This window comes from Phyllostomus hastatus, unplaced genomic scaffold (assembly GCF_019186645.2).
Source record: "Phyllostomus hastatus isolate PE091 unplaced genomic scaffold, TTU_PhHast_1.1 phas_scaffold_12, whole genome shotgun sequence".
In the NCBI taxonomy this organism is placed as follows: domain Eukaryota; kingdom Metazoa; phylum Chordata; class Mammalia; order Chiroptera; family Phyllostomidae; genus Phyllostomus; species Phyllostomus hastatus.
Genome location: NW_025334007.1, coordinates 1,837,956 through 1,863,642, shown reverse-complemented (window position 1 = coordinate 1,863,642; position 25,687 = coordinate 1,837,956). Strand labels below are relative to the sequence as shown.

The window sequence follows — 25,687 nt, the reverse complement described above, 5'->3', positions numbered from 1 at the left end:
TCAAATAAGCAGGGGGACTAAGTGAAGTAAAAAGATTGTATGAAATAATTTCTGTATGTGAGCCAATCACTGCTTCTTTAATGCTAAGGTATGATTTTGTATTGGTGCATTTGTTTCAATATAAAACTAACTGAAATGAAAGTAAGTTATGCCAAACGAACTCTTCAGCTACCAGGCACAGAGTTATTTGCAATGTAGGTATCCTCTGCTCTACATGGGTAAGCTTAGAAATTCCTGGAAGAAATTCCTTCATGTGGCAATCATAAATGTTATCGAGCTCTTACTAAATACATCACTAGTGTATCAGTGGCATAGGTGGTTCTAATTAATGGAAATGATGAGAAATCACTCCTATGGATGGAAACAGCCCCCCTGGAATTTGACTGGTGAGTGGTCATGGGGCTACACTTCGGCACTGTCATGCCCTTTACCTGCCCCTTTATGTGGTACACAAACTTACCACCACAATACAGAGCAGCTGTTTTTTTCCCAGACACTGCAGAAAAAACAGTAGAGAAACAAAGTCCCTATCCTTAGAAAACTTGAATTCCAGTATAATGCTGTCAAAGATATGGAAATATATGCAAATGAGTATTCCCTACTTCCTATATTTCAGACTAGTGGCTTGTCACTAGCGTTGATTTATTTGCAAAGTTAACATCTCACAAAGTTGAATCTTCATTTATATTTGGATCACTAATTATCTCTTAAAATGCCTTCACCAAGATGACACTACGTTTTAGCTTTGATACAAGAAGTTGTACACACAGACATTCGTCTCTTCCATGCCAGGCAATGCAACTGAAGGTAATGGAAATTTCCAAATCTCAGAAGAGACGGAAAAAGTTTTGAATTTAGGAAATATTGTTCCAAATAGCTCATGGGTCACAAACGACAATTATGCATGAAACATCTGCCAACGTGCTCTGGCTAATTTTCAAGAGCAAATGTCTCATGTCTAAGGGTATCTCATTCGTTACTGAAAAGAATAAAATAAAAGTATGGATGAGTTCCTAGTATCATTTTAGGTTCCTTAACATTACTAGATAAAACACATGTTAAAGGTGTTCCCTAAAGGTGTTCCCTATCATGAACAAGGCAGTGATTATCAAGGTGGTTTATAACTATGATTGCCAAAAGCGATTCACAAAAAAATTTACCCTTCCTGTAAAAACACCTAGAATTGAGCCTTTACATGTGGGACTCAAGAATAAATGGGTACTTTGCCCTGGCTGGTGTGGCTCAGTGGACTGAGTGTCGGACTGCAAAGGGTAGCCAGTTCCACACCCAGTCAAGGCACATGCCTGGGTTGCAGGCCAGATTCCCAGTAGGAGGCATGCGAGAGGCAAGCACACATTGATGTTTCTCTCCCTCTCTTTCTCCCACCCTTCCCCTCTCTCTCTCTAAAAATAAACAAATAAATAAAAATAAAAAGAATAAATGGGTACTTAATCATTTGTATGAATGCTATTTTTGATGAGGAAAAATACCGTCCTTGGTTAGTGGATTTTTCATTTTTCCCCATAAAAAGTATTTCTAATTACAGGTATTATATGACTTGCAAATAATAAGACTTAAGCCTTCCAAAAATATGCTGGTCTTGCTCTCCAGAAATGCTCCTTAAATTTCAGTCAGTCAGGGTGCATTAGGTGCCTGATATCCACTCTATACTGTGCCATTCACTGACAGAGATAAGGAGGTGATCTTTGCTTACTCTGCTCGAATCTTACCTACAGTGCAGCTAAAGAGAAAAGCTAAAATGCAATCAAGCTTGATATCATATTGGAAAGAACATAATTTTGGGGAAAAGATGAGTTATGGCCGGGAGAAGCATGAAAGGCTGCAAGACAGATTTGATAACTTGAACCTGGAGTTCACCAGAAAGGGTTCAACAATTTGGCTTGACTAAAGACAAAGTACAAAATGATTAGAAGGCACGAATGTTGGATTCAAAAGCCACCAAAAGGGGAATATGGGAAACTTATTGGAAACTACAAACATGTATTTTATGATGTCAAAAAACAATTTTCCCTTGCTCTACTATTTTCCCACTACAGAAGAATGTCTACACTTACAGATAAACTGAGAACTGAATTACTGGGTTGAACTACAGCCATTCTCTCTGTACCCTTACTCCTTCCTCGCTAAAGGAGGTACTTATTTCTGGGGCTGGTGAGATGAGGAGAAAGAACTGAAAATACATTTCCTCCTCTTAAAAAACATTTAGTCCTCAGCACACATGCCTTCTTCGGCTGCCTTGCGGGCTGGCAGGGGAGGTTTCTGGAAGGTCTACCCTTCTGAATGGGCAAGTTCAAATTCAGTGATTAAATCGACTAAGTTAAACTCAGTTTCTTTCGCTTTTTCAATCATTTACTAATGTGACATCTTCTAGGGCTGATTTTAAAGCTGAAGAAAAGAGCAAAATTCTGCACACTTGGTTTTATTTTTGACCTGTGACATGGTCATTCATCCAATTTCAGGAGTTTCAACAGCAGCCTCACATGAACTATGTCCTTGACACTCAGAGTGTTTATGGCAGAAAAACATGTCTGTTAAGAGTGGAACTCAATTTAAACACAAATTACCACAAAAGCTCCCATGTTTTCTTTATTCTCCATATATTTAATTTGTAACATTTGATAGCTGTAAAGGGAACAGTCAAAATATTAAACACTCACTTCCATGGTTTCAGAGGCATGGGTTTGCTGTCTACTTCTTCCTGGCCAGAGCAATTTTTAAATGCTACTCCAGTTTCCTTAAATAAATGGAGAGCATATCTTCATTTCTCCTAATGACACCAAGGTGTTCATGGGAAGCATGGGAAATACATTGTGATTTATTCCTCATATCCATAAGTTAAATCATTTGACTCAATTTTTTAAAATTTATTGAGGTGGCATTGGTTGATAAGATCATATAGGTTTCAAGTGTACATTTCTATGATATGTGATCTGTATATTACATTCTGTGCCCACCACCCACAGTCATCTTCCATCACCAGACACTTGGCCCCCTTTATGCTTTACCAACCCCCGCCCCCCTCCCTCTGATAACCACCACACTACTGTCTGTGTCTATGAGTTTCAGTTTTATATACCACATATGAGTGAAGTCATAAGGTTCTTAGCTTTTTCTGACTTATGTCTCTTAACATGATGTTCTTAAGGTCCATCCATGTTGATCCGCCTTTTCTTATGGCAGAGTAGTATTCCATTGTATTACGGAGCACATCTTCTGTATCCAGTCCTCTACAGAAGGACACTTGGGTCATTTCCATGTCTAAGCCACTGTCAAAACTGCTGCAATGAACACAGGAGTACGTATATCTTTGCAAATAAATGTTTTCAAATTTGGGGGGTAGATACCCAGAAGAGGGATCATTGGACCATAGGGTAATTTTATTATTAATACGTTGAAGAACCTCCATACTGTTTTCCACAGTAGCTGCACCCATCTACATTCCCACCAACAGTGAGTGAGGGTTCCTTTTTCTCCACAGCCTCTCCAACACTTGTTATTAATTGTCTTGTTAATAATAGTCATTTTAATGGCACGTGAGGTTCAAGACTCAGCCACCAGCTCATCGAGTCACTTCTTGGATGCTGTAGTAGGATGGGAAAACCTATTCTGCTGGTCTCTGTTGATCATACCATCATGTAATGAAAACATTTTCTTTAATTTTATTTAAAAGTGAATCAGTACAAAGTGTTGGATTAATTATCTGGTCCCATATCCGCAGATTTTTTTTTCCCCTAACAGGGACAGAAAAACATAACCCATGTGGACTTAACCGTCTCTCCCACCCATTTCACATGATCAGAGTGCTAACGCCTTCCACAACTCTTCCTGGGATTTCCCAGGGACTCACAGTCTTAGGATAACTTCTCTGATCTCCTATTATCCCCACTCTCTTCTTTGTAGCTCGTCTCCTGTCCCACAGATACCGTCTTCACTCAGGCTCTCATTTAGTCACAGGTACGCCATGCTGCCTTTTCCATATGCATGCCTCCCTTTTCTAAGATGCTGCGGAATTCCTATTTCTTTGAGCTCTTTCTTGATCTCTTGTGCAAGTCTCCTCTAATGCGGATGAGGGATTAAGTAACACGTCCATAAAAGATATTTTAAGATTCCCCTCCCCAGTGAATTCTGCCTCAGTCTGTTGGCATAAATATTATACCATTTGTAGTCATCAGGAATGGGAGTGAGAGTCCTTTAACTTTTAGCTATGAAATATATTTATGGGCGGGGGGGCGTGAGCACAATGCCACGATTCTAAGATGCGCATTTGTCACCTTTCAGGTTTCTGAAATTGAGAGGAAACCCAATTTATATTTACATTTAAGCTAGCGGTGTTCCTTCTGATCCACAACAGCTGTAATTAAATCAATGGTGCATCATACAATTAATATATCCTAAATGTGATAAAATATGATATTAATTGTTTCTTCAGGTCCCTATATTACCCTTGTCATGACTAGAGGTTCAGAACATATTTCATTATTAGGCTAATGTGACGGAATAATACAATGATAAATTCAAAAAGAACATAAAACATTAAATAGTGAATTTTATGGCACTGTGTACTGACTTTTTATTAATAACGTATTGTCTATTAAAGAAGAATTTCATGAAAGCAGAATGTGCAGAACAGAAATTATAGCTATAACTATAATGACAGTGAATAGTGACTCCAATGGCATTTAACAGATGTTCTATTTTCTAAGTAACAGCTGCTTGATGCATTCATTGTACCAAGTTAATGATCTGCTAGTGTTATTTCACTTCACAGATAAATTACTGTGCTCTCTTTAAAAAAAAGATGTAATTTTTCATGGGAATGATAGTGTAACAGACTTTAGAAATAAGTAATAGTTCTCATGCTTTTATAGCTAAGAGGAGTGATGAGTTAGGGCAATTATCCGGATAATCTAGGACCAGAGGCCAGATTTCTGTAAACTGAGAGGTGATTGCTTCCAAAATATATAGGACATGGTTGCCTGAACTGCATGTAGATCTTTGAAGACTGCTTGTATCTCATTATCTAGCAGTTCTCAAACTCCTCTGAATATTAGACACACTTGCCACCCTCAGACCAACTAAATCAGACCCCTCTGAGGGTGGGCTCCAGGCCCACTCAGTAGCCCCAAGAATCCCTAGCAAAAGAGAATGTCGCATTCTGTCACTAGATTTTATTCATTGTCTTTACATTTTAGAACTGAACTGACAGCAGAAGGAAAACCGAGGAAACTTATAATTGTTCTTCCTCATGTTCAATGTTAGAAAAGTCTGTCCCTGAAAAAAATGTGCAAATCAAATTGACTTGTTACATAAGTGGCTATGAAGGAGGAGATAGCATAGGAAGAGCTCTGAGACTGCAATACTGTCACTGGCCAGCATTGATCACCCTGGTCACCAGGAAACACCTTTTACCAATTAGAATGACCAAATGGGGTCTGGAGCAAGATAAGAATTTGGGCTAGCAAACCCCGAGGAAAGCTGGTGCCACATTTACCCGTTAATCAATATGTGACTTTTTTTTTCCTCCTATCCCACCAACTATATAAGTCTGGAGAACAAAGGACTCTCTCTCTCTCTCTCTCTCTCTCTCTCTCTCTCTCTCTCTCTCTCGGGGGCTCAGGGGGCTCTTGGCTTCTCGAGCCACAGGGTCTCTGGCCACCTGGCCTTAGGCTGCTCAGGGGCTTGCCACCTTGGTCTTCAGCTGCTCTTGCTTTTCTCACCTTGCTTTGCTCTGAAACTTTCCCTGTCACCCCCTACTCTACCTAGTCCTTTTCTCTTCCATGGAAGTGAGCCACTAATAAACTGATTACATACTACTAGATTTACTGATATGTAATTCTTTACATGCGTCAGCAAGAAGAACCAGGTCTCACCCATCAACAGCTGGATATCAATTATGTTGTATCATTTAACACCCTGAATTGAATTTGACATTTCTATGTGTTTGTGATTCTCTGACGCAACTCTTGGTATCCCCAGATGACTGTTAATGAAAGCTAATTGTCGGTTTATGAAACCTGTTAGATCGTAGCCATTTCAACACTGATGGATTTAAAGTATTACAGGACCAAAACTGTTTTTTGGGGAATTATGTTTGATCATTTTAATTTTTAGATAACACTTTGGATAGTAAACAGACTTAACGTAGCTCAATTATTTAACTGCCTTTGAATTTTTGACCACTGAAACTCAATTAGAAATAAATGAAATCTGTTAGTAGTTCAATCAGAAAACTACACAGATTAAACTTTGTAGAAACTTGCATGTTTCTTTTGATTTTTTATTGTTGTGCAATTACAGTTGTCCCCATTTTCCCCCATTACTCACCCCTGCCCTACCCACCCCACATCTCCCATGTTCAGCCCTCCCCCCTCCTGTTGTCTTTGTCCATGGGTCCTTTATACAGTTTCCTTGACTTGACCTTTCCTCTTCTATGCCCTCCCTCCTCCCCTCTGGTCATTGTCAGTTTGTTCTTTATTTCCATGTATCTGCTTCCATTTTGCTTGCTTGTTTGTTTTGTGGATGAGGTTCCACTTATAGGTGAGATCATATGGTATTTGTCTTTCACTGCCTGGCTTATCTCACTTAGCATAATGCTCTCCAATTCCACATCCATGCTGTTGCAAAGGGTAGGAGCCCCTTCTTTCTTTCTGCTGCATAGTATTCCATTGTGTAAATGTACCACGGTTTTTTGAACCACTCATTTACTGATGGGCACTTAGGTTGCTTCCAGCACTTGGCCATTGTAAATTGTGCTGCTATGAACATTGGGGTGCATAGGTTCTTTTGAATTGGTGTTTCAGAATTCTTAGGGTATAATCCCAGCAGTAGTACTGCTGGGTGAAAAGGCAGATCCATTTTTAGTTTTCTGAGGAAATTTCATATTGTTTTCTACAGTGGCTGCACCAGTCTGCACTCCCACCAACAATGCACTAGGGTTCCTTTTCTCTACTTGTTGTTTGTTGATTTGTTTATGAAACTTGTATTTTTCAAACATAATGATTATCAGAGATATAAACTACTTATTCACATAATATTTACTTTCCTATAGTTATATATTTGTGCTCAATTCATAAGTTAAACAATTTTGGTCAGTAATAATGATATTTAGAACTGATTTACTAATATCCAACTAATCAGGGTGATTTGAAGACATTAATAAATAATATTCAAAATCTAAAATCATACCAGTGGCAACTGACTATATACTATATTACATGACCAATGCATACAAGATTTTCATGTGCACTTGTATATTCTGCACTTCAAATTTAACCATTCTTCCATGCAGAAGCTTTTTAGGTTGATGTAGATCCATTTGCTTATTTTTTCCTTTATTTCCCTTGCTGGGATTACACCCTAAGAATCCTGAATCACCAGTTCAAAAGAACCTATGCACCCCTATGTTCACAGCATCGTTATTTACAATAGCCAAGTGCTGGAAATGGCCTAAGTGCCCATCAGCGAATGAATGGATCAAAAAACCGTGGTACATTTACACAATGGAATAGTACACAGCAGAAAGAAAGAAGGAGCTCCTACCCTTTGCAACAGCATGGATGGAACTGGAGAGCATTATACTAAGTGAGACAAGCCAGGCAGTGAAAGACAAACACCATATGATCTCACCTATAAGATGTGGGAGGCCACTCTGCATGGCGTGGGCCCAACTCCCACTGGGAGATGCACAGGACCCACGCCCACAGATAGGTTTTCCCATGGGGAATTAGGCCTGAAATGTACCTAGGCCTCTATGAGTCTTGCTTTTTGCTAAAACTCCCTCACCCTGAATTGAGGCCATTTACTGCAAAGCAACTTCCTAAAAACCATGTTAAACCTTCCAAGGATGAGTGTAACCAGTTCAACTACTTTTGCCTTTTCATTTGCAAATATCCCTCTTCTGTGATGTGATTACCAGCATCCTCTCCTTTGTTTTCTGTAAAAGGTAACCACCTAAAGGGAGCCTGTGCATAGTTAATGAGGACCTTCTTGTAATGTGCCCAGTAAGACAATAAAAGGTCATTGGAGCAAGGGCTGAGGCTTTTGCTCCCCTTGAGAGAAAAGTCATGCTGTCCCTTTTCCTCCACTGGACTCAGTAATCTGTGTGAATGTCTCATTTGCTTCCATAATGACGTGTACCCCGTGAGCCGGGGTCCGCATCAATAAGAGGTATCTAATGAACAAAATAAACTAATGAACAAAATAGAGCCACAGGCATGGAAACAAGAAACAGACTGACAGTGACCAGAGGGGATGGGGGAGGGAGATAATGGTGGAAAGAAGGGGAAGAGACTAGTCAAAGAACAATATAAAGGACCCACGAACATGGACAACTATGTGGGGACTGACTGTGGGCTGGGGGATGGCATGGGTGGAGGGGGGCAAAGGGGGAAAACTGGAACAACTGTAATAGAGTAACAGTACAAATATGACTTAATAAAAAAATCAACCATTCTGTATTTTATACTCATTGTGGATGATACTTTTTTCTCATTTTGAGTTAGGTTACCTTAAAATTGCTAGAAGATAAGATTTATAACAATAACCACAGTGGAAAAAAGCTGTTGAAATCGGAGATAGTATTGGATTCTATGTGCAGATTTGCCATAGGTACCAGAACTTCCCTTTTCTCATCTCCCAAATGGGAGCATCTGACCCCTGTGACTATTCACGTTTCCATTGGTTCTAAAGCTTGCTATCATTTTAACAGCATCACCATTTTTCTCTTCTTGGAAGAAATGCTTTTTCAGTTTTTGGGGGTTTTTTTTTGGTCTTAAATTGCAATTACCCTTACTGAACAGATTATTTAGCGAGCACATACTGTGTATCAGATACTATGTTATGTGCATGGGAAACACCATGAAACAAAACAGACATTTTCCCTGCCCTCTTGGCAAGTGAAATCGTTAAGGTCCACTCTGTAGTCCAAGAGATGAGACGTTATCATGACAGCTCAAGGATCATGTGCAGTGCGGGTGTGCAAACCCCCCAGGCAGTGGTAATTTCCCCTACTTTTACCATTTCCTTCCTTTGTCTGTCCCATAGACATCAATCTGTGTTTCTCCCCACAGGCTGGTAAACTGCAGTAACAGAGATTTGTAAGGTATGAAAGGCTCGGGGATGTCTGATCACTAATGGGGTAACAAACACCAGTGACAGTTCCCTTTCGGAATCTCTGGTGTTCAGACCACAGTGGCTAGGAGTGAGCTGTGCTTTTAAAAATCTTAACATCAATTTTTGTCCTCCTTATCACAACTCCAGTGCAGGCACTTTGTGTGAATTTACATATACAGTGAAAGGGTCACTGGGCTTTAGGAATTTTACATTAGCACTAATAACTTTCGATTCCCACTATTGAACTCCTTTGTCATTCGTTACTATTATTCTAAAATGTCTGCTTCCTGTTGTTTTAATGTAAAATGTTTTTCTTTCACCTTCTGAAAAGTATGGATGTCTTTTTAAACTTATCCATTTTTTCCCCTTCTAACTGTGATCTGGAAGCACGGTCATAAGGTGGGAGATGGTACAGCAGTTTTCTGGCCCCTGGCTGTGCCTCTAGCTAACCAATCTCACCACCCTCCTAGCTACTTCTGGACGTTCTTCCCCTCTTTCCCTTGTGAGATCACTGAACATCTGATCTGGGATACCCACGAGATTCTCCGGGTTACAGTCCTTAGCAAGCAGATGGTACCTGTAAACAGCTGGAATCCTGTCCTGCACCACTCAGTACCTTTGAGAAGATCCACGTGTTCTCACGTCTGGTTTTGAATGTGTGTGTGCCTATAGAATTCTGAGTGGGAGGAAAACTTAGATGAGAGAATTTATTTTGGGAAGTCTGCTTCTGTAATAGCCCCGATCTATCGAAAGGCTCTTGCAGTGCCAAGCTCCTGATACTCATTCCTGAAGAAGGCATGACCCAATGTCAGGGTCAGACACATGAAACTGCTTCTGCTTGCAGGCATGCCGGTAAAGAAATTACAAGAAAAACCCTTTCAATTGTGTTTATTGTACCAGTATCAATAAGGGTGCTGTCTCATTGCCCATCCCTCCAATTGTTTTTCTTCTGAATATAAATTCAATAAAAGCCTGCATATGACTAGTAAAATCAAATATTTAATGACTGTTTTGATGAGCTGGGCAACTGAATCTCATAAGTATATTTCCTTCTCTGTCAGTTATGTGAAACGAATCTAGAGATTCTAGGTAATGCTATGCCTATAGTTCACATGACTATTATTATACACTAACATTTTTTTCGTGGGTAGATCTCATGTTAAGGGTTCAAACAATGAAAAAAAAAGTCTAGTTGTTGGTTTTGCCTGACAGGAAGCTTGGTGCCATATTTTGAGGCTTTATTTTCCTTGCCTATTCCACCATCCATGGGCGACTGTGTCTATTATTTTTCTACTGCAATTTTCCCTTCCTCTTGTTTTCCAGTTTATTTCTTTTTGACAGGTGAATCCTATGTATTTCTTTAAGCCACTCTAAAGAATCCTTTTTTTTCTGGAATTAGAACTCTAATAAATCATTATAATTTAAATATAGTAAAATAAAACTGAAAAGATTGCATAGTAGTCAATATATTGAACATAGGCTATATTTGGACAAACTAAAGGTCAAATAAACATTTCATTGGTGATTTAATTTTATGTATAAGAATATTATATCTAGACACTCAAATATTTTCAAATTTAAGTAATATAATGCTCTTAGATCAACAAAACTGAGAGAAATTCAGTAGAAATAAATGAAACAGTTTAAAAATAAATCAATTCTATATTCAAATTTTCTCCAAGTCAAATATACTTGGAATGATTGACAAATACCTTTAATGTCCTACATTTAAGTGAATATTCAATTCATTTTGAAAAAAATCTGGCATTTATCCTTTGAAATGGCAGATGAGACCAACATTTTGAGTCAAGTTCTCTATCCACCGAGAGAGTATGAAGTAGGAATGTATGTACTAAGGAGTCATGGGGTTTCATCTATGAGAGTTTGATTATTTTCATATTAAAAAAATAGAACTATAACTGTGACTGCTGTAGATCTGTATGTCACATGTTTTTATTATATGATTGTGATTTTTGAAACAGCTTCACCACCTTGCAAATGAGTCTATTAAAAATTTTGTAATTTAGATGCAAATATGTATAGTTTGCTTTGACCGCTCAGGGTTTTCAGAGTATACCATTAGCAGTTTAGTGTTGCAAAAGATCCAGAGAGAGCAGTAAGTTATGATATGAATAAAGACAAGAAATGCCAGTTTTCTACACTTGTTTCCTGACAGATGTCAAATTTGTATTGTTTCTTGGGTTTATAGAAAAACACTTCCCGGACAGATTCAATAAGCTGACACATGCTCAGACCACTCAAACCTTCTAATAAGACAGGGAAAATCTTGAAATCTTTGCCAAATTCATTATCTTACAATATTTTAAATTTTATGGTGAGGCTATTGCAAAAATATCACCATAGTTACTTATTCAAGGATCTTATAGAGACTCTGGAATCCAGAGTTCAGATGTGACATATTTTTATAATTTCACCTCAGTTTTAAACTGTAGTCAGAATTTTTCACATTCCTTTCATGTCTAGCTCTACTTCTCTGCACTGTCAAATTAGCATTCCGCATTCTTTGATAAGGGCTGAATTGTGTGAACTCAATATTCATATGATGAAGTTACAATTTTTCCTTTGTATTGAATTTTTTTGGGTGACACTGATGAACAAAATTATCCATGTGTCAGGTGCACGATTCCACAACCCGTCCTCTGTACACTGTATGGCGTGTTCAGCACCCTAAATTGAGTCTCTGTCCATCGCCATTTATCCCTTCTATTTCCCCTCTCCCTCCCCCACCCCCTTCTTCTAAGCACTCACCACACTGTTGTAGGTGCCCATGAGTTCTTTCTCTTTTTTGTTTTTTGCTCAATCCCTCCACCCCCAACCAAATCCCCACCTGTGCCCTCTGACTGTCAGCCTGCTCTGTCTATGAGTCTGTCCCCATTTTGCTTGTTAGTCCAATTTGTTCATTAGATTCCACACATGAGTGAAGTCATATGGTGTTTGTCTTTCTCTGACTAGCTCATTACACTCAGCATAATGTTCTCTAGGTCCATCCATGCTGGTGCAAAGGGCAAGGTTTCCTTCTTTTTTACAGCTGAGGAAGTCCTATTTTTTTATATGGTTCCTCTTTATTAGCTGAAATAGTGTTCTCCAAAATTATATGCTGATTCCTAACCTGAACACCCCAGAATGTGACCATATTTGGAGACAGGACATTTAAAAAGGTAATTAGGTTAAAATAAGACCATTAGGGTGGACCCTAACCCAATAGGACTGGTGTCCTCATAGGAAGAGTGATTTGTACACAGGCATGTACAGTGGGGAGATCGTATGAAGAAGCAAGAAGACAGCTAATCACAAGCCAAAGTGAGAGGCCTCAGAAGAAACTAACTCTAACGAAACCCTAACCTTGGGCTTGCAGCCTCTGAAACTGTAAGAAAATCAATCCCTCTTCTTCAAGTCACCACATGTGTGCCACTTTGTTATGGTAGACCTAGCAAACCGATGCACCCATTAAAACTGCATAGGAACAATCGAAGATATTCTCCATGATGTTAAGGGGAGGATAACTAAGAATGAAGCCTGCATCATATTCACAAACCCTCTACTTGTCCTGCTTGCCCCGTGGCCAGTTCACTGTAGCTCATACTTCAACAGACCATAAGTCTTCTCTGGGCTTTTTGTTTGTTTGTTTGTACTTCTGGCGGAAACTGCCATCAGTCATGTGTGCTTAAATAGAGAGGCAGATCATGCAGGCTTTTTGCTGCCTTTGTCTTAAGATGTAAAAGGCAGCGGTGATACTGCTCTGGCCAAAAGAAATGCATTCTCTCTTTCTTTGTATTCATATAAGATCCACTCATCATTTTGCCAGGACACACTGGCTGCCCAGCTGGAGGCCACTCTTCGCTCCTCTCCCTGGAGGCTAGATAGGTTCACGTGACTAAAATTTGGCAGATGGAATATGAGCAGAGATAATGCACGGGGCTGTCATGATACACCTTGAAGAGAGAGCTGGTTGTTCTCCCCTTCATCGTCTCCCTTCTTTCTGTGGGCTGGGATTGAGCAGTGGTGGTGGTGAGCAGGTTTTGCTATGAGACGACAAATACCCAGAGGACTGCTGAACAATGGAGTAAGAGGGACCTATGTCTTTGGAGAATTTCATGGATAAAAGTTACTTCTTTCACCCAGAACTTTCATGAGCTAGAAATAAACCTCTGCCTTCCTGGAGCCATGGTATTTTTAGCTTATTTCTTACAGCCACCCAGCCTGTATCTAAGTATATGATTGCTACTGGTTCAAATTAAATCATCACATAAAAATGTTATATTTGTTTGGGTGAGGGGGAGAAAAATTTTAACCTGTACCCTCTGTACACTCAATAGTAGAGCAATATATATATTGCAACATATACATATATATTGCAATATATATACTACTCTAGTAGTGAATGATACACACACATATACACATACATATATATTGTTCTGAACTAATAAATACAATTCAATCTTATCTCTAACAATAAATCTATTCTAAATGGCAAAATAAAAGAAATGCATTTACTACTATCCATTTGAAAAAATTGCACATGACAAACTTTCATATCTACTTGTCCTTTGAATCTACATAAAATCAGTTATCAGTTTTCATGTCGCTGTATTATTTACGTTTTTACATAAGGAAATTAAAACTTCCTAACTTTGGATAAGCCTTGTTGGATTAAAAATAAAGCACAGCACCCTGGCTGGTGTGACTCAGTGTATTGAGTACCAGCCTGAGAACTGGAAGGTCGCCGGTTCGATTCCTAGTCAGGGCACGGGCCTGGGTTGCAGGCCAGATATCCAGTTGGGCGTGCGCAAGAGGCAACCACACATTGATGTTTCTCCCCCTCTCTTCTTTCCTTCCCCTTGCTCTAAAATAAATACATAAAATCTTAAAGAAAATAAAGCACAGAGCTTTTAAAAATCTAGTTAATACAGGCAAGTATTTGTTAAGTTAAAAAATCAAGGGGGTGGGGTGTGCTACAATTTGTTTTTTATAAATGCCCTATGTGTTGACAAAGTTTAAGGTGAAAACAAATTATAAATATCAATTACTTCCTTTATACCAACATACTTCCTAGTAATGAATCAAGTGCAAAAAGAAATGGCATGCCTCAACCTTAAATTTAGGGAGCAATAATGCTTGATTGGCTGTCAGAGAAACAGCAAGAATTTCCCAGCTGAGGACTAAAGAACACTCTGTGCCCTTTGGCTGATGAAGATGACGGCAGCTGCACAGACCCCTTGAGATCTGTGTATGTGTGTGACATAAGCAACCTGCTGATCCTGCCAGACCTGCCCGGCCCAACTGTCTGCGGTCTCTGCATCCTTGCCCTCTTCTCGGGTGTCGGGTCCATCTGGGCAGTCAGTCTTAGGCAAACCAGGGAACAGAGAATCTCATCCTTGGACTCACTTTGTGATTAATAATGTACGTATTTTTAAAGGACTTACGCATAACCTGCCTAATTCTAAACAAGCTCCAGGGAGACTTTCGCTAAAGCCTTCCCATGATTTTATCATAGTGCTGCCACAGAAAGAGTTAAACCACTGATGAATTTTTGAGAAGGGGAAAAGGAAGCAAGATAACATTTACAATTCTATTATTGTTGCACGTTAATGGTCCCTTATGAAATTATACAACTGTGTGTTTTCATGAATGTTAAAAATAACCTCCAGTGATACAGGTTTTACCTTCCCCCAGGCAACTTCAGCATCCAAATTACTAGGCATTCCTTCAATGGCTGATCTCTTTGTCAGTTCAGTATCTGTAGCTGCCAGCCATTCTGTCAGGGCGTTCATTTCCTTTCGCATCTTACGGGACAATTTCAAGCATTTCTCCAACTGTTGCTTTCTTTCCGTTACCTGAGAAGAACAATAACAACATGTAATTTGGTTTACGTTGTCAGTTCAACTTCAGTTATACCCACTTAATTGGAACTTTCTATTTTCTGTCATTTGAAAATAACCTTTGTCTTACTTTTGAAAAGGAACATTTTTGAAAAATCCTATGTCCTGACTATTACTACTAGCAAATAAACACATCCTCGAAAGATGAGGTCTTTTCTACAAAAGTCAGTGTCCTGTATCAAGTAGAAAGAAAAGCTAAAATGATTTTCTCTCATGTGAATAATTTAGGGCCAATCTTTAAAAATAAGTAGGATTGTGTAAAGCAAACTGAAGATAGGATGCATTTCTCTTAGAAAACCTTCAATCATTGGTCACAGAGATGGGCCAGGAAGTTAACAATCCTCCATATGCACGCGAGGCTTGCTTTTGCAGCTATGAAATGCAAATGAAAAAAGAATATTAAGTCTTTCAAGAGGCAAAAGTATCTGTATAACGCTTACATGGCCAATGTTACTGCCATTACATCTGCAAAATGTCATATGTTTGTACAAAAACAACATAAAAACTATAGGTGACTCTCTTTAAACATGCTTTTGTCATCCAGTGGGGGCAGAAGAAAAATAATTCTGAAACAAAATTTTCACTCTCATTCATAGAGAAGACGATAATGGGATCCTGCATTCTAGTCCTCAGTGTTGAAACCCTTCCACATTCTCATACAAAGAAGTCACAAATATGTATTTCTCCGCTGCCTCTGCAGGCGTGCCCACATTTGTAAGTGTGTAGGTTAGCTGTCTGGTTGGTTTAATAAAAAGCCCAGAATGTCTTCCTGGGGGGGGGGTGGGGGGGGGGTGGGTGGGGGGGGGTGTGTGTGTGTGTGTGTGTGTGTGTGTGTGTGTGTGTGTGTATGTGTGTGTTTTCTACAAGTGAAAATATGTGTAAAGATTTTAAAGTGCTACAATCAAAATAAACACCCTGGAACTTTAATGTGAATTCCAAATACTCAACAAAATTCACTGCTTTCTTTAACAGAGGTGTACATAAATTTTAAAAATGTTTAGTTGCTGAGGCTGCAAAGTCATATTGTTTTTTACAGAATCTTCCCTTCTGTTTTTCCCTTCAGGGAAGTAAAAGCATCTTCCCTTACAACTATAAGGATTTTATTCATGGGCAGGAGGAAAAAATATATACCCTATGAAGTGTTTCTATGCATAGTTATTATTTCTATGCACTATTGGTAGGAAAGAATTCTAGATTCAATATTTCAAAGAAATTCTATCTTGTCCTGGCCTGGTAGTTCAGTTTGTTAGAACATCATCCCGATACGTGAAGATTACAGGTTCGATTCCCAGTCAGGGCACATCCAAGAAGCAACCAATGAATGTATAAATAAGTACAACAAAAGCCCATGTTTCTTTCTCTCTCTCTTTTCCTCTCTTTCTAAAATCAATAAATAAAAATTTTTTTAAAAAGAAATTATATCTTCTTAGAGCTAATGTATGACTGATTTCTATTTATTTTGTTTATATTTATTCCAGCTAACTAGGAGATAAACAGAATAAATAAACAGGATATAAACAGAATTTAATAAAACAGGAAACACTGCCATCTTAAGGAAACTTGAGGTTTACACTTTAGTGTGTGGGTCTGTGTGGAGCAGAATACATTTAAAAGAGTGCCACCTGCAGTAGGAAATTTCAACAGTCATGGGCTCATGAACACTGTAAAATGTGCGGCTGATACGGGTATTGAAGCTTTGAGTATTTGAGGCTGATATAAACAATGCTATTTAGGTATATTTCCATAAAAATCAAGGCACAGAGAAGCCACACCAAGTACTACAAGTACTAATGCATCTCGGTGCTAGGTGTAAAGTCTCTCAATAAAATTAGACAGATTTTTTGATATAAGAAACTCTTTGATTGCTCTTCATTGAATAAGAATAACAAAGTTGGTGATTGTAAACAAACTAATAAAAGTATGTTAAGAAAGATGCTATGGACTGAACTGAATCCTGCCCCCCCTCCCCAAGTTAATATTGAAGCCCAAACCTCCAATCTCCAATGTGACTGTACCTGGATGGGGTTTTAAGAAGTAATTAAGGATAAATGAGATAACAGGGTGGGACTCTAATCTGATAGGACTGTGGCCTTATTAGAAGAAAAAGAGCTCTGGCTGGTGTAGCTCAGTGGATTGAGCACCAGCCTGTGAACCAAAGGGTCACTGGTTTGATTCCCAGTCAGGGCTCATGCCTGGGTTGCAGGCCAGGTCCCTAGTAGGGGGTGCATGAGAGGCAACCACACACTGATACTTATCTCCTTCTCTTCCCCTCTCTCTAAAATAAATAAATAAAATGTTTAAGAAGAAAAAGAAAGATTTTCATGCTCTCTGCCCCTGTCTCTCCCCACTTCCCACAGCAGGCCCCTGTGTGAGGACATAATGAGTATGAGTAGGCTGCTATCTGCAAGCCAGGAAAAGAGTTCTCACTAGTCTTGATCTTGAACTCCCCAGCCCCCAGAACTGTGACAAATACACTTGTGTTATTTAAATAACCTAGCCTATGGCGTTTCATTATGGCAGCCTGAGGTAACTAATGTAGAAAGGTAACGTGTATCAGCTTGAGCCAGTACAACTACATGAATTCTGAAGGTGATTAAAATAGAAGGGTTTGCCTTTTTATATAAAAAGAATAATATATTATGATATGCTTTGTTTCTTCTAATTTTATTAAATAAAACCATTGTGTTGAAGGAGCTTGGGAGATTTAAATGCAGCTGATTTTTCTTAGAGAAGTACTACCACCACATTGTTATAACATGACATTTATAAATATTCCCTTTGTCATTAATATTTCTAAGGCTTTATTTCAAAAATAAATTTCTGCCCAACATTTTTGCTGTATTGTCATGCTACTCAAGCTAAGTATGATTTCTTAGCAATGTTTCATTTTGCTTTAATGATATGATGGAATGCTAAATGTTACTTAAATCTTAGCTGAGCACAAAAATAAAAACTTTTATTTTTTTATGAGCTTAGAATCATAAAAGCTTATAATAAAAGCTTAGAATAATGCAAAATACTGGGATAGCAAAGGTCAGGTCAGTCTGGGATGTTGACAAGCCATGTATTTTTGAATAGTTTTTATGAACTATCATTATTCTGAACCATTGAAGCTCTAAATTTGAGGAAAGTGAGGTAACTATACTAGATACCCAATGGCTTTGAAAAGAGGAGATGGAGAGATGCAAGCATCTTTAATTAGACCCTGATCAGGACAAAAATATAAAAATAATCACAGAGCCATAGGTCTTCACTGCCTATCGGTGCTATCTTATGAGACAAATGTGGTGGATTTTGCAATGCCTGCCATACAGGGAAACAATTTCTGTGGAAGGTGCCGACTCTATTATAGCAAACGTGATCTATGTGCAATCTGTCAACTCCATTGTACTCAACTATAAGTAGGTACAGCCTCTGCATCAGCATATGTAAATCTATACAATGAACAAAGTCAAGTGTAGATCCAAGAAACCCTTTTACAACTATCTGATGGACCAATGACAATCTCCCTAAGTTTTACAAATTTTTAAACACAGACTGGAAAAAGATCCTCATTGACTATTTCTTAAAAAGAGCTGCACATGCAAATCTATCTCAATCTCTATGCCTATATGTGTGAATGCATATATTTATGTATCTATCTGTTGAAAGTTACTAAAACTCTCTAATACATCTATGGTACATAACTCCTGCCTCTTGCTTTACTTTACGATTTACAAAGGAAGTGGGAAGAAGCCAGTGTTTGTGGCTTCAGCGCGCGTACCTTTGCTCCCAGCTCATTATAATGCAATTTCAAAGCTGTTACTCGGTCATCGAGCTCTTTAGGGTTTTCTGTCTGTTTCTTCTGCACAATCTGACGTCCAGTTTTTATCACCATCTCCACTTCAGACTTCACTTCACTCAGACTTTTATACAAGTTCTAAGTTAAAACATAAAACGAAACAGAATAATAAGCAATGGCGTCGGGCTCGTGCCCTTATTAATAAAAAGAAATGGGGACAGAGATCACTGTAACTGCCATTTCCTAGTGACAGTTTTAATGAGGCAGTGTTTTGTGGTTGTGATCAGCATCTAGCTTTTGCATTTTCTACTCATTTGCAGTTCCTATTGGCAATGACATACACACATACAGGCGTGCATAGTTCCTAGTTATCCTTCCTAAGGTAAGAGTACATCATACATATATTTAGTTCTCCAATACAGGGTTGTAATGAGATTTCCTAAATAGTCTTGATTTATATATTTTATTTTATTTGAGTATAGTTGGGATACATATTTTAAATGTGACGGTTATATAATTCCAGTTGTGCATTTGCAAAAATTCATCTACTCATTCACCAGGTATTTATCCAGGGCTCACTACCTTCCAGAGAGTACAGGTGGGACCAGGGGCTCGGTGGTAGCCTGGAGAGGCAGTCACTGCTGTTCTCATGGCGCTTACACTGTATGGGGATGGAACATACAAACTTCCAACTCATATGTTCAATGTATTCAATCATAGAGAAGGAGGAAAGAAAATGTTCCATAGGTTAATTAGGTGGTACAAATTGATTTTCTTCATGGGGCTGATCAACGAACTATAAACAGATATAAATACATTACTTAAAACTCACATGCCCCTTACAACTACAAAGAACACATGCACTGCTTCAAGAAGTATACTGCCATAACAAAGCCTTGTGCAGCCACTGTTGTAACTTTGCTTTGTAGCTATTTTCCTGGAAAGTATGGGAGTTTCTATGCATCCTTGTATGCATATACCTACGCATACATGCATATACCTATGCATACATGCATATATCATGGTTGGCATTATACATCACTGCTTTAATGTAGTCAGTGGTTAAGTCTGAACATCAACAAGTTATTTCACTGGTGCTAAGAAATAAAGTTGCTATCAGGTAGTTTATTTTTGGAATTAGAAGGAAAATTGGGTTTGTTTTCTATTTTCAGTTTCAAATCAATGTTTAAAACAAAACATTCTGTAAAAGTTGAGCAATTATCTTATTCATTAATGCTACAAGCATAATCTGTTTCCATCTTAATCCCCTCTGAGGATTGTTTGATATAAATATCCTTATCAATAATTGTGAGTTCTGACTGAGCTTTCCAGATGATTTAACTTTTTTACCTCATTTTATTTCTTGGAAATTATAAACATATCCAGGTATTTAGAAACATTCCAATCGTCAATTGTCATGCTGGGAATCTACTCTGAATTTTGGGATCAGATGATTTCAAATGATTTCCTCAAGTTTAAAAACATTTTAACAATTTACCTTTATGATGAAAGTTCATTCAAAGTAGTATTATTCATTAGCATCATGTCATTCAATAGGCAGAGAAAATATTTATTTCCATTTTAGGAAAACACTCTGTTTATTGATGTCAGTGAGGCATTATTTAATAGAATAAAAATTTCTTGAAGCCAAAAGCCATGATTATAGTATGTGCAATAGGGCATCTTAAGTGGTGAAAAAACATAAAAATTGTAAAGAAAAAATATCTTCCATAGCAGGGCTACTTGAATGGGTCCTGGCGTTTAAACCAGACCCAGAAATAAATTGAGCAAGCACCCTGGGCTCTTCGCACTGAGCCTGGGACAGGCACAGCTGGGCACAAGCATGCGGGCTTTACTGCCGGACAGATGTTATAAGGTACTGTTAGAGACTTGTTCCTAGAGGAAAGTAAGCAGCTCTCCCTTTGCGAATAGATTTAGTCATAATGGCAGTACACTTGGGTCATTTTGCCTTTCATTCTTTTTGCAAAATTTAAGATGACAGATGTTCCCATGTATGCCTAACACTACATATCTAATGTCAGCTAATAACTATATTATCATTATATTCAAAATTTCTTTTGGGGATTAAGACTATTTATAATAATTATGGCAGTCAAATGCAGTCTGTATTATGAAAAAATGTTATTAAATAAAAACACTTCGCAATTTTTTGCAATATATACATTTTTTTGCTAAAATGTACTTTCCCATTCATAATGGTATGACTGAAATGCACTGTGGGTGTCTATTTCTTTTACACTATGAAGTGGATGCAGAACAATACTTAAAACATAAAGTACTCAATGGATAAACACTTTTCCCTTTAATAGTAACTAATAACATTTGGTGTTTTTATTTTATGTGATTTCTACTGTAACAGTCCATAGAACGCAGAGAGTTACAATGCTGCTTGCATTACTCTAGCAGATGCTCTCATCATTCAGTTTTATGTTGCCACAGGAGTCCTCTGACCTGCTGAATTTCCAATAATTGCAAAAAAGGACACTACTCAAAATCCCAAAGGCCAGTGAAGATTTACACTACAGGGTAATTATCCCTTTGATACCTTCTTATTCTGTTTTTGTTGTGTGCTGACACTTCAATATATATCCAGCACTGGCATTTATTGGAAAGGTATCAGCTTTTGGAGTAAGATCCCCTGAATGGAAATCCTGATTTCACCCTTCACCAGCTTTTGTCTTTAACTTCTTTCATTGGCCTTGAGAACTAGGGGTAATTTGTGTGCATCATTAAAAGCTTACTTGGTACTCATACCTGACGTGTTTTTTTCTCATTGCAACTATTATTGTTGTTCCTGTTTCCAGACTAATATACAGCAGGTCCTCGAAGAAAGTCATTTCATTCAATGTCATTTCGTTATAATATCGATGAGATGCCATAGCAACTTAACTCTTGCATATGTGAATGAGCCTATGGTAAACTTGGTTTCGTTACATTTTCGTTTACTTAAAATGATAGAACCCATCAATGATGTTAAGTGAGAACATACTGTATTTCTTTTTCAGGATTTCCATTTAAAAATATATTCCAAGTGCCATAAGAATTAAATAACAAAGATGTCCCTTTACATTCTGGACAGTCCTTAGAGAATTATAGACTCAAAAGACACTCATAGAAGACATATTAAGTGGCTACTACTTCAGTAAAAGTTGTTGTGTCTCAATACACCTGTGCTGTTTGTTCTTAATCTCAAAATCATATAATTTCATACGATTTTGAAAATAAATTTCTGTTATAAAAGAGGATCATGAAACACTTCTTAATAAGGAAAGTCGAGGCCAGCTGCATACTTGTCACCAGAAATACATACCACACAGTGATTTAACTGTGACTGTACTACTTCCTGTTCAATGCTCTTGGTTTCCAATGCAGGCAAGTGCATCTTCACTTCATCTAAAATCATCTTACTTTCCTGCAGACGCTGCTCAAAGTTGGCTGGTTTCTGGAATAACCGAAACTTCAGGGAAACATCTTGCAATTTTTTCTGTAAAGACCATGGAAGAAAATAGCGATTTAATTCTGCCTTCCAAACAATGATCACTCATATGTTCATTTTTATTCAAATTACTCATTGTTATTCATTTTATTAACATTATTCATCATTACAAACAAGAATAAATGTAAAAAAAAACAAACCAGTTCCTTTTTTCCATTTGTCCAGCACAAAAATATGTGCATTTGGGAGAAGAATTCACCAACTCTTATAATAAAAGGTAATTTATTGACCTATTTTATCCTTGCAATGTGCAACCCAAAGAAGTCTGTATCATTTATATATAATATTGTCATTTTCAAATAATGCCCTCAATCCAAATTTTGCTACTATGTTTTAACACCAAACCAAAACAAGTTCCTTAGTTTTTCTAATATTAAGTACCTGTGCCACGTCAATTTGGGATAGTACCCTTTGGGCAGCCTCCTTTCCCTGGTTGTGTTTCTTCATTTCTTCTAAACTGATCTCATGACTTGTCAAATCCGATTGGATTTTCTGTTGGGAGGACAACATTATTAATCAGAATGCTCTGCAAGTTACTGCAACAAACAATTAGCTTTCCAAGAAGAGAGAATTCAGAAGCTCTCTTAAAACATTGTTACAATATAGCTTCTCAAGATGATAATAGTTTTTTGTACTTAACAGAAAGTTATCAGAAATCAAATGACTTATGTCTCTCCTAACGGGGTTGTTGCAAAAAATAAATTATCCTCTTAAGTGTCAGTGATAATGAGCAAGCTATTCCAGATATAAGTTTCAGAAAGAAATACCTATTTGTATGTAATATGTAAAAATGATATTCTCTTATCTTTAAATTAACACTCGTATGTGACCAAATACAAAATATTAACCTTTATAAAAAATCTAACTGTGACAGGGTAAGGTATAATGAGATTTCATGGGGGCAGTTTCCCCAATCATGATCTCCACTCAGTCATTCTGTGCCATGTTTCAGTTACATTTCAGGGCAACTATGGAAATCAGAAAGGGAAGTTAAATGCCTCAACTGGCCTTGCTTTTTGTCTGATAGGTACTTACTAGCTTCTTGCAGAGACTGATTTTTGAACTTTAAATAACTAGAAATATGTCTATATTTTCTCTATTGAGTAAAGACAATTTTGATCAAGTTCTATTCAAAAGTATGTCTGTGCCTGACTTAATTCTGAGCCAGTTTTAGGAGTGGGTCAAATCCTATGGTGTGCAGACAGTGAAACAGGAGATTCATTCATTTCTTTCTTGAGTCAAAATTGCACCCTTGCCCTTGGTTTCCACAAGACACCTCTGTATTCTTAGACAAACTCTCCACTCTCATTTTTGTTTCTGCTTTAGTTAATTCAATTTTCTTACTTTGAATCTAAGTGTCCTACACAGTTTAATGAATATGCAAGGAGATGGGACATTGTAAAAACAAAAGCATCCCTAATTGAGTGAATATAAGGTGCTGGGCCGAGGCACTGAACAGTATGAAGAGTTTAGGAGACCTGACATAATACACAGAGAATGAAAGCGCATTGGAAGAAACAGAACTAGAAACTCAGTTGGAAACGAGGTACTTAAATAACCGTGTGTCGTCAATGAGAAGTTCCCAATATTTCCAATATAAAGATAAAGTTTAAAATGGATGAGAATCACAGACAATAACAGTTTTGTGACTAATACTTGATAACTAAGGAAATTCATAATGAGAAAATGCTACTATAAACTCAGTAATACTTCGAAGTGATTTTGTCTTGTATGAATCACTCCTTATGTAGCTACGTATATGGATGTGTATGCGTGTTTTTCAAAAAAGCAGTGTGCACTTGTGCAATTGGTATTTATTTTAGGGTACTCAAACATTAGCAGGAAGGCTGGGAAAGAACCATGGGGAACACAGGAATGTAAGGGACATGGAGAAGAATGAGAGTGGTAAAGAAAGAGAAGAACAGTCTACAAGGAAGACAAGAGAAACAACCAACTGACAGTTTACGTAAATTCATTTAATCACCTGTTCAAACTAAATATTTATCGTCCTCATTACAAATGAGGGCAGAAACATTGACTTGTCCAAGGTAACATACCCAGAAAATAACAAACTCCATGCCCTTGAAACAATTCTATTACCTCTTAAATTATGATTAAGACATAAAAGCACCCCCAAATGGTCATTTATTAGACAAAACAGACATGTAATATGCTTCGCATATTAATAGTAGTTTATTAATTCAATTCAGGAAACAAGTTTTGCATCTACTACTTAATTCCACATAGTGAGAATGAAATTAGTGTCCTTATTCTTAAGATACTTTTGTTCTAGGGATATATAACATACAGATATAATTAAATTACCAAGCACAAATGTGTAATAGAAAACCTCATGTTCTGTGATAAAAGAGAAGGGAAATTCATTTCTACTATAGAATCTGGCAAAATTTTAAGAAATTGGCATGATTTGAATTGCATGTGAGTGCGAAGGGGTTTTGGAGGGGTAGAGAATAGAAAAAATGGGATCTCATTCCAGGGTGAACCCTGCTAGCAAAGACTGGCTTTGGAGCGTGCAGAGTGTTCATACTCAGTTTAATGGAAAGAAAGACTGAGTGCGGGTAGAGCGAGAATTACTTTTTAAAGGAGGAATTCATGAGACGTTATTGTGCCCTAAGTTCAGGGCCCCTCACTTGCCAAAACTCTACTATAACTCAGCATGTAAGTTTCAGTTTTCAATTTTGATAGTTTTTCTTTTCTTTTCTATAAAGACCAGCCCCCTCCAAGCTGCCAAGATAACTTATGTGATCACAGCAACACAGGCCTTTTGATGACAAAAGTCCACATTTGTACAAGTGAGCCATAAACAATAGAAACAACCATGACTTATAAAAATGCAAGCAAAAACTGAACTTTTTTATCTGTTGCCAGAGGGTGAGAAGAACCGCCTATCTTATGAGAGGGAAGTCTGGCAATTTGAAATTCAATGCAAAGCATTACATGGACTCTCTAATGTTCCCAGTTACAGCAAACAGACAGACTGCCGAGGGCATGCATATCTGTACTATTAAAGGGTCACCACTACCAAAATCATTAAAACGGAACATAAATGATGGTTGAACGGTATATAAAACTGAGATTGCAGCATAATTTAGAGGAAGCGTTTCTAGAAAAATTCTCATATTGATAGTACTGTTCCCATATTATTAGAGATCAAAATTTATAAATTATGCATGAAAAGAGCCCAGTGGCTAACTAGATTTTAGAATGTAAAGGCAAATATGTATCTGTACTATAGAGCTCCTCAGAATATTTTATATATTAATATATACTGTGCTGTCCAAGAGAGATGAAGTTCTCTACTCAAATTATCCTTTATACTTTGAATTATACTTA

The 25,687-nt window shown here is 37.7% G+C and overlaps 1 protein-coding gene across 4 annotated transcripts in view; it reads right to left on the bottom strand.

The window, feature by feature from the left end:
* The window catches only part of DMD (dystrophin), a 1,939,942-nt gene that overhangs the window by 1,162,144 nt on the left and 752,111 nt on the right, over positions 1 to 25,687 (bottom strand). For all 4 annotated transcript variants that reach the window (XM_045855895.1, XM_045855896.1, XM_045855898.1 and 1 more), the window contains 4 exons: positions 22,715 to 22,825; positions 22,148 to 22,321; positions 18,799 to 18,954; positions 14,820 to 14,990 (listed from right to left, as the gene is read on the bottom strand). In XM_045855895.1, coding sequence (XP_045711851.1) covers positions 14,820 to 14,990; positions 18,799 to 18,954; positions 22,148 to 22,321; positions 22,715 to 22,825 — 612 coding nt within the window. The remainder of the gene's footprint in view (positions 1 to 14,819; positions 14,991 to 18,798; positions 18,955 to 22,147; positions 22,322 to 22,714; positions 22,826 to 25,687) is intronic.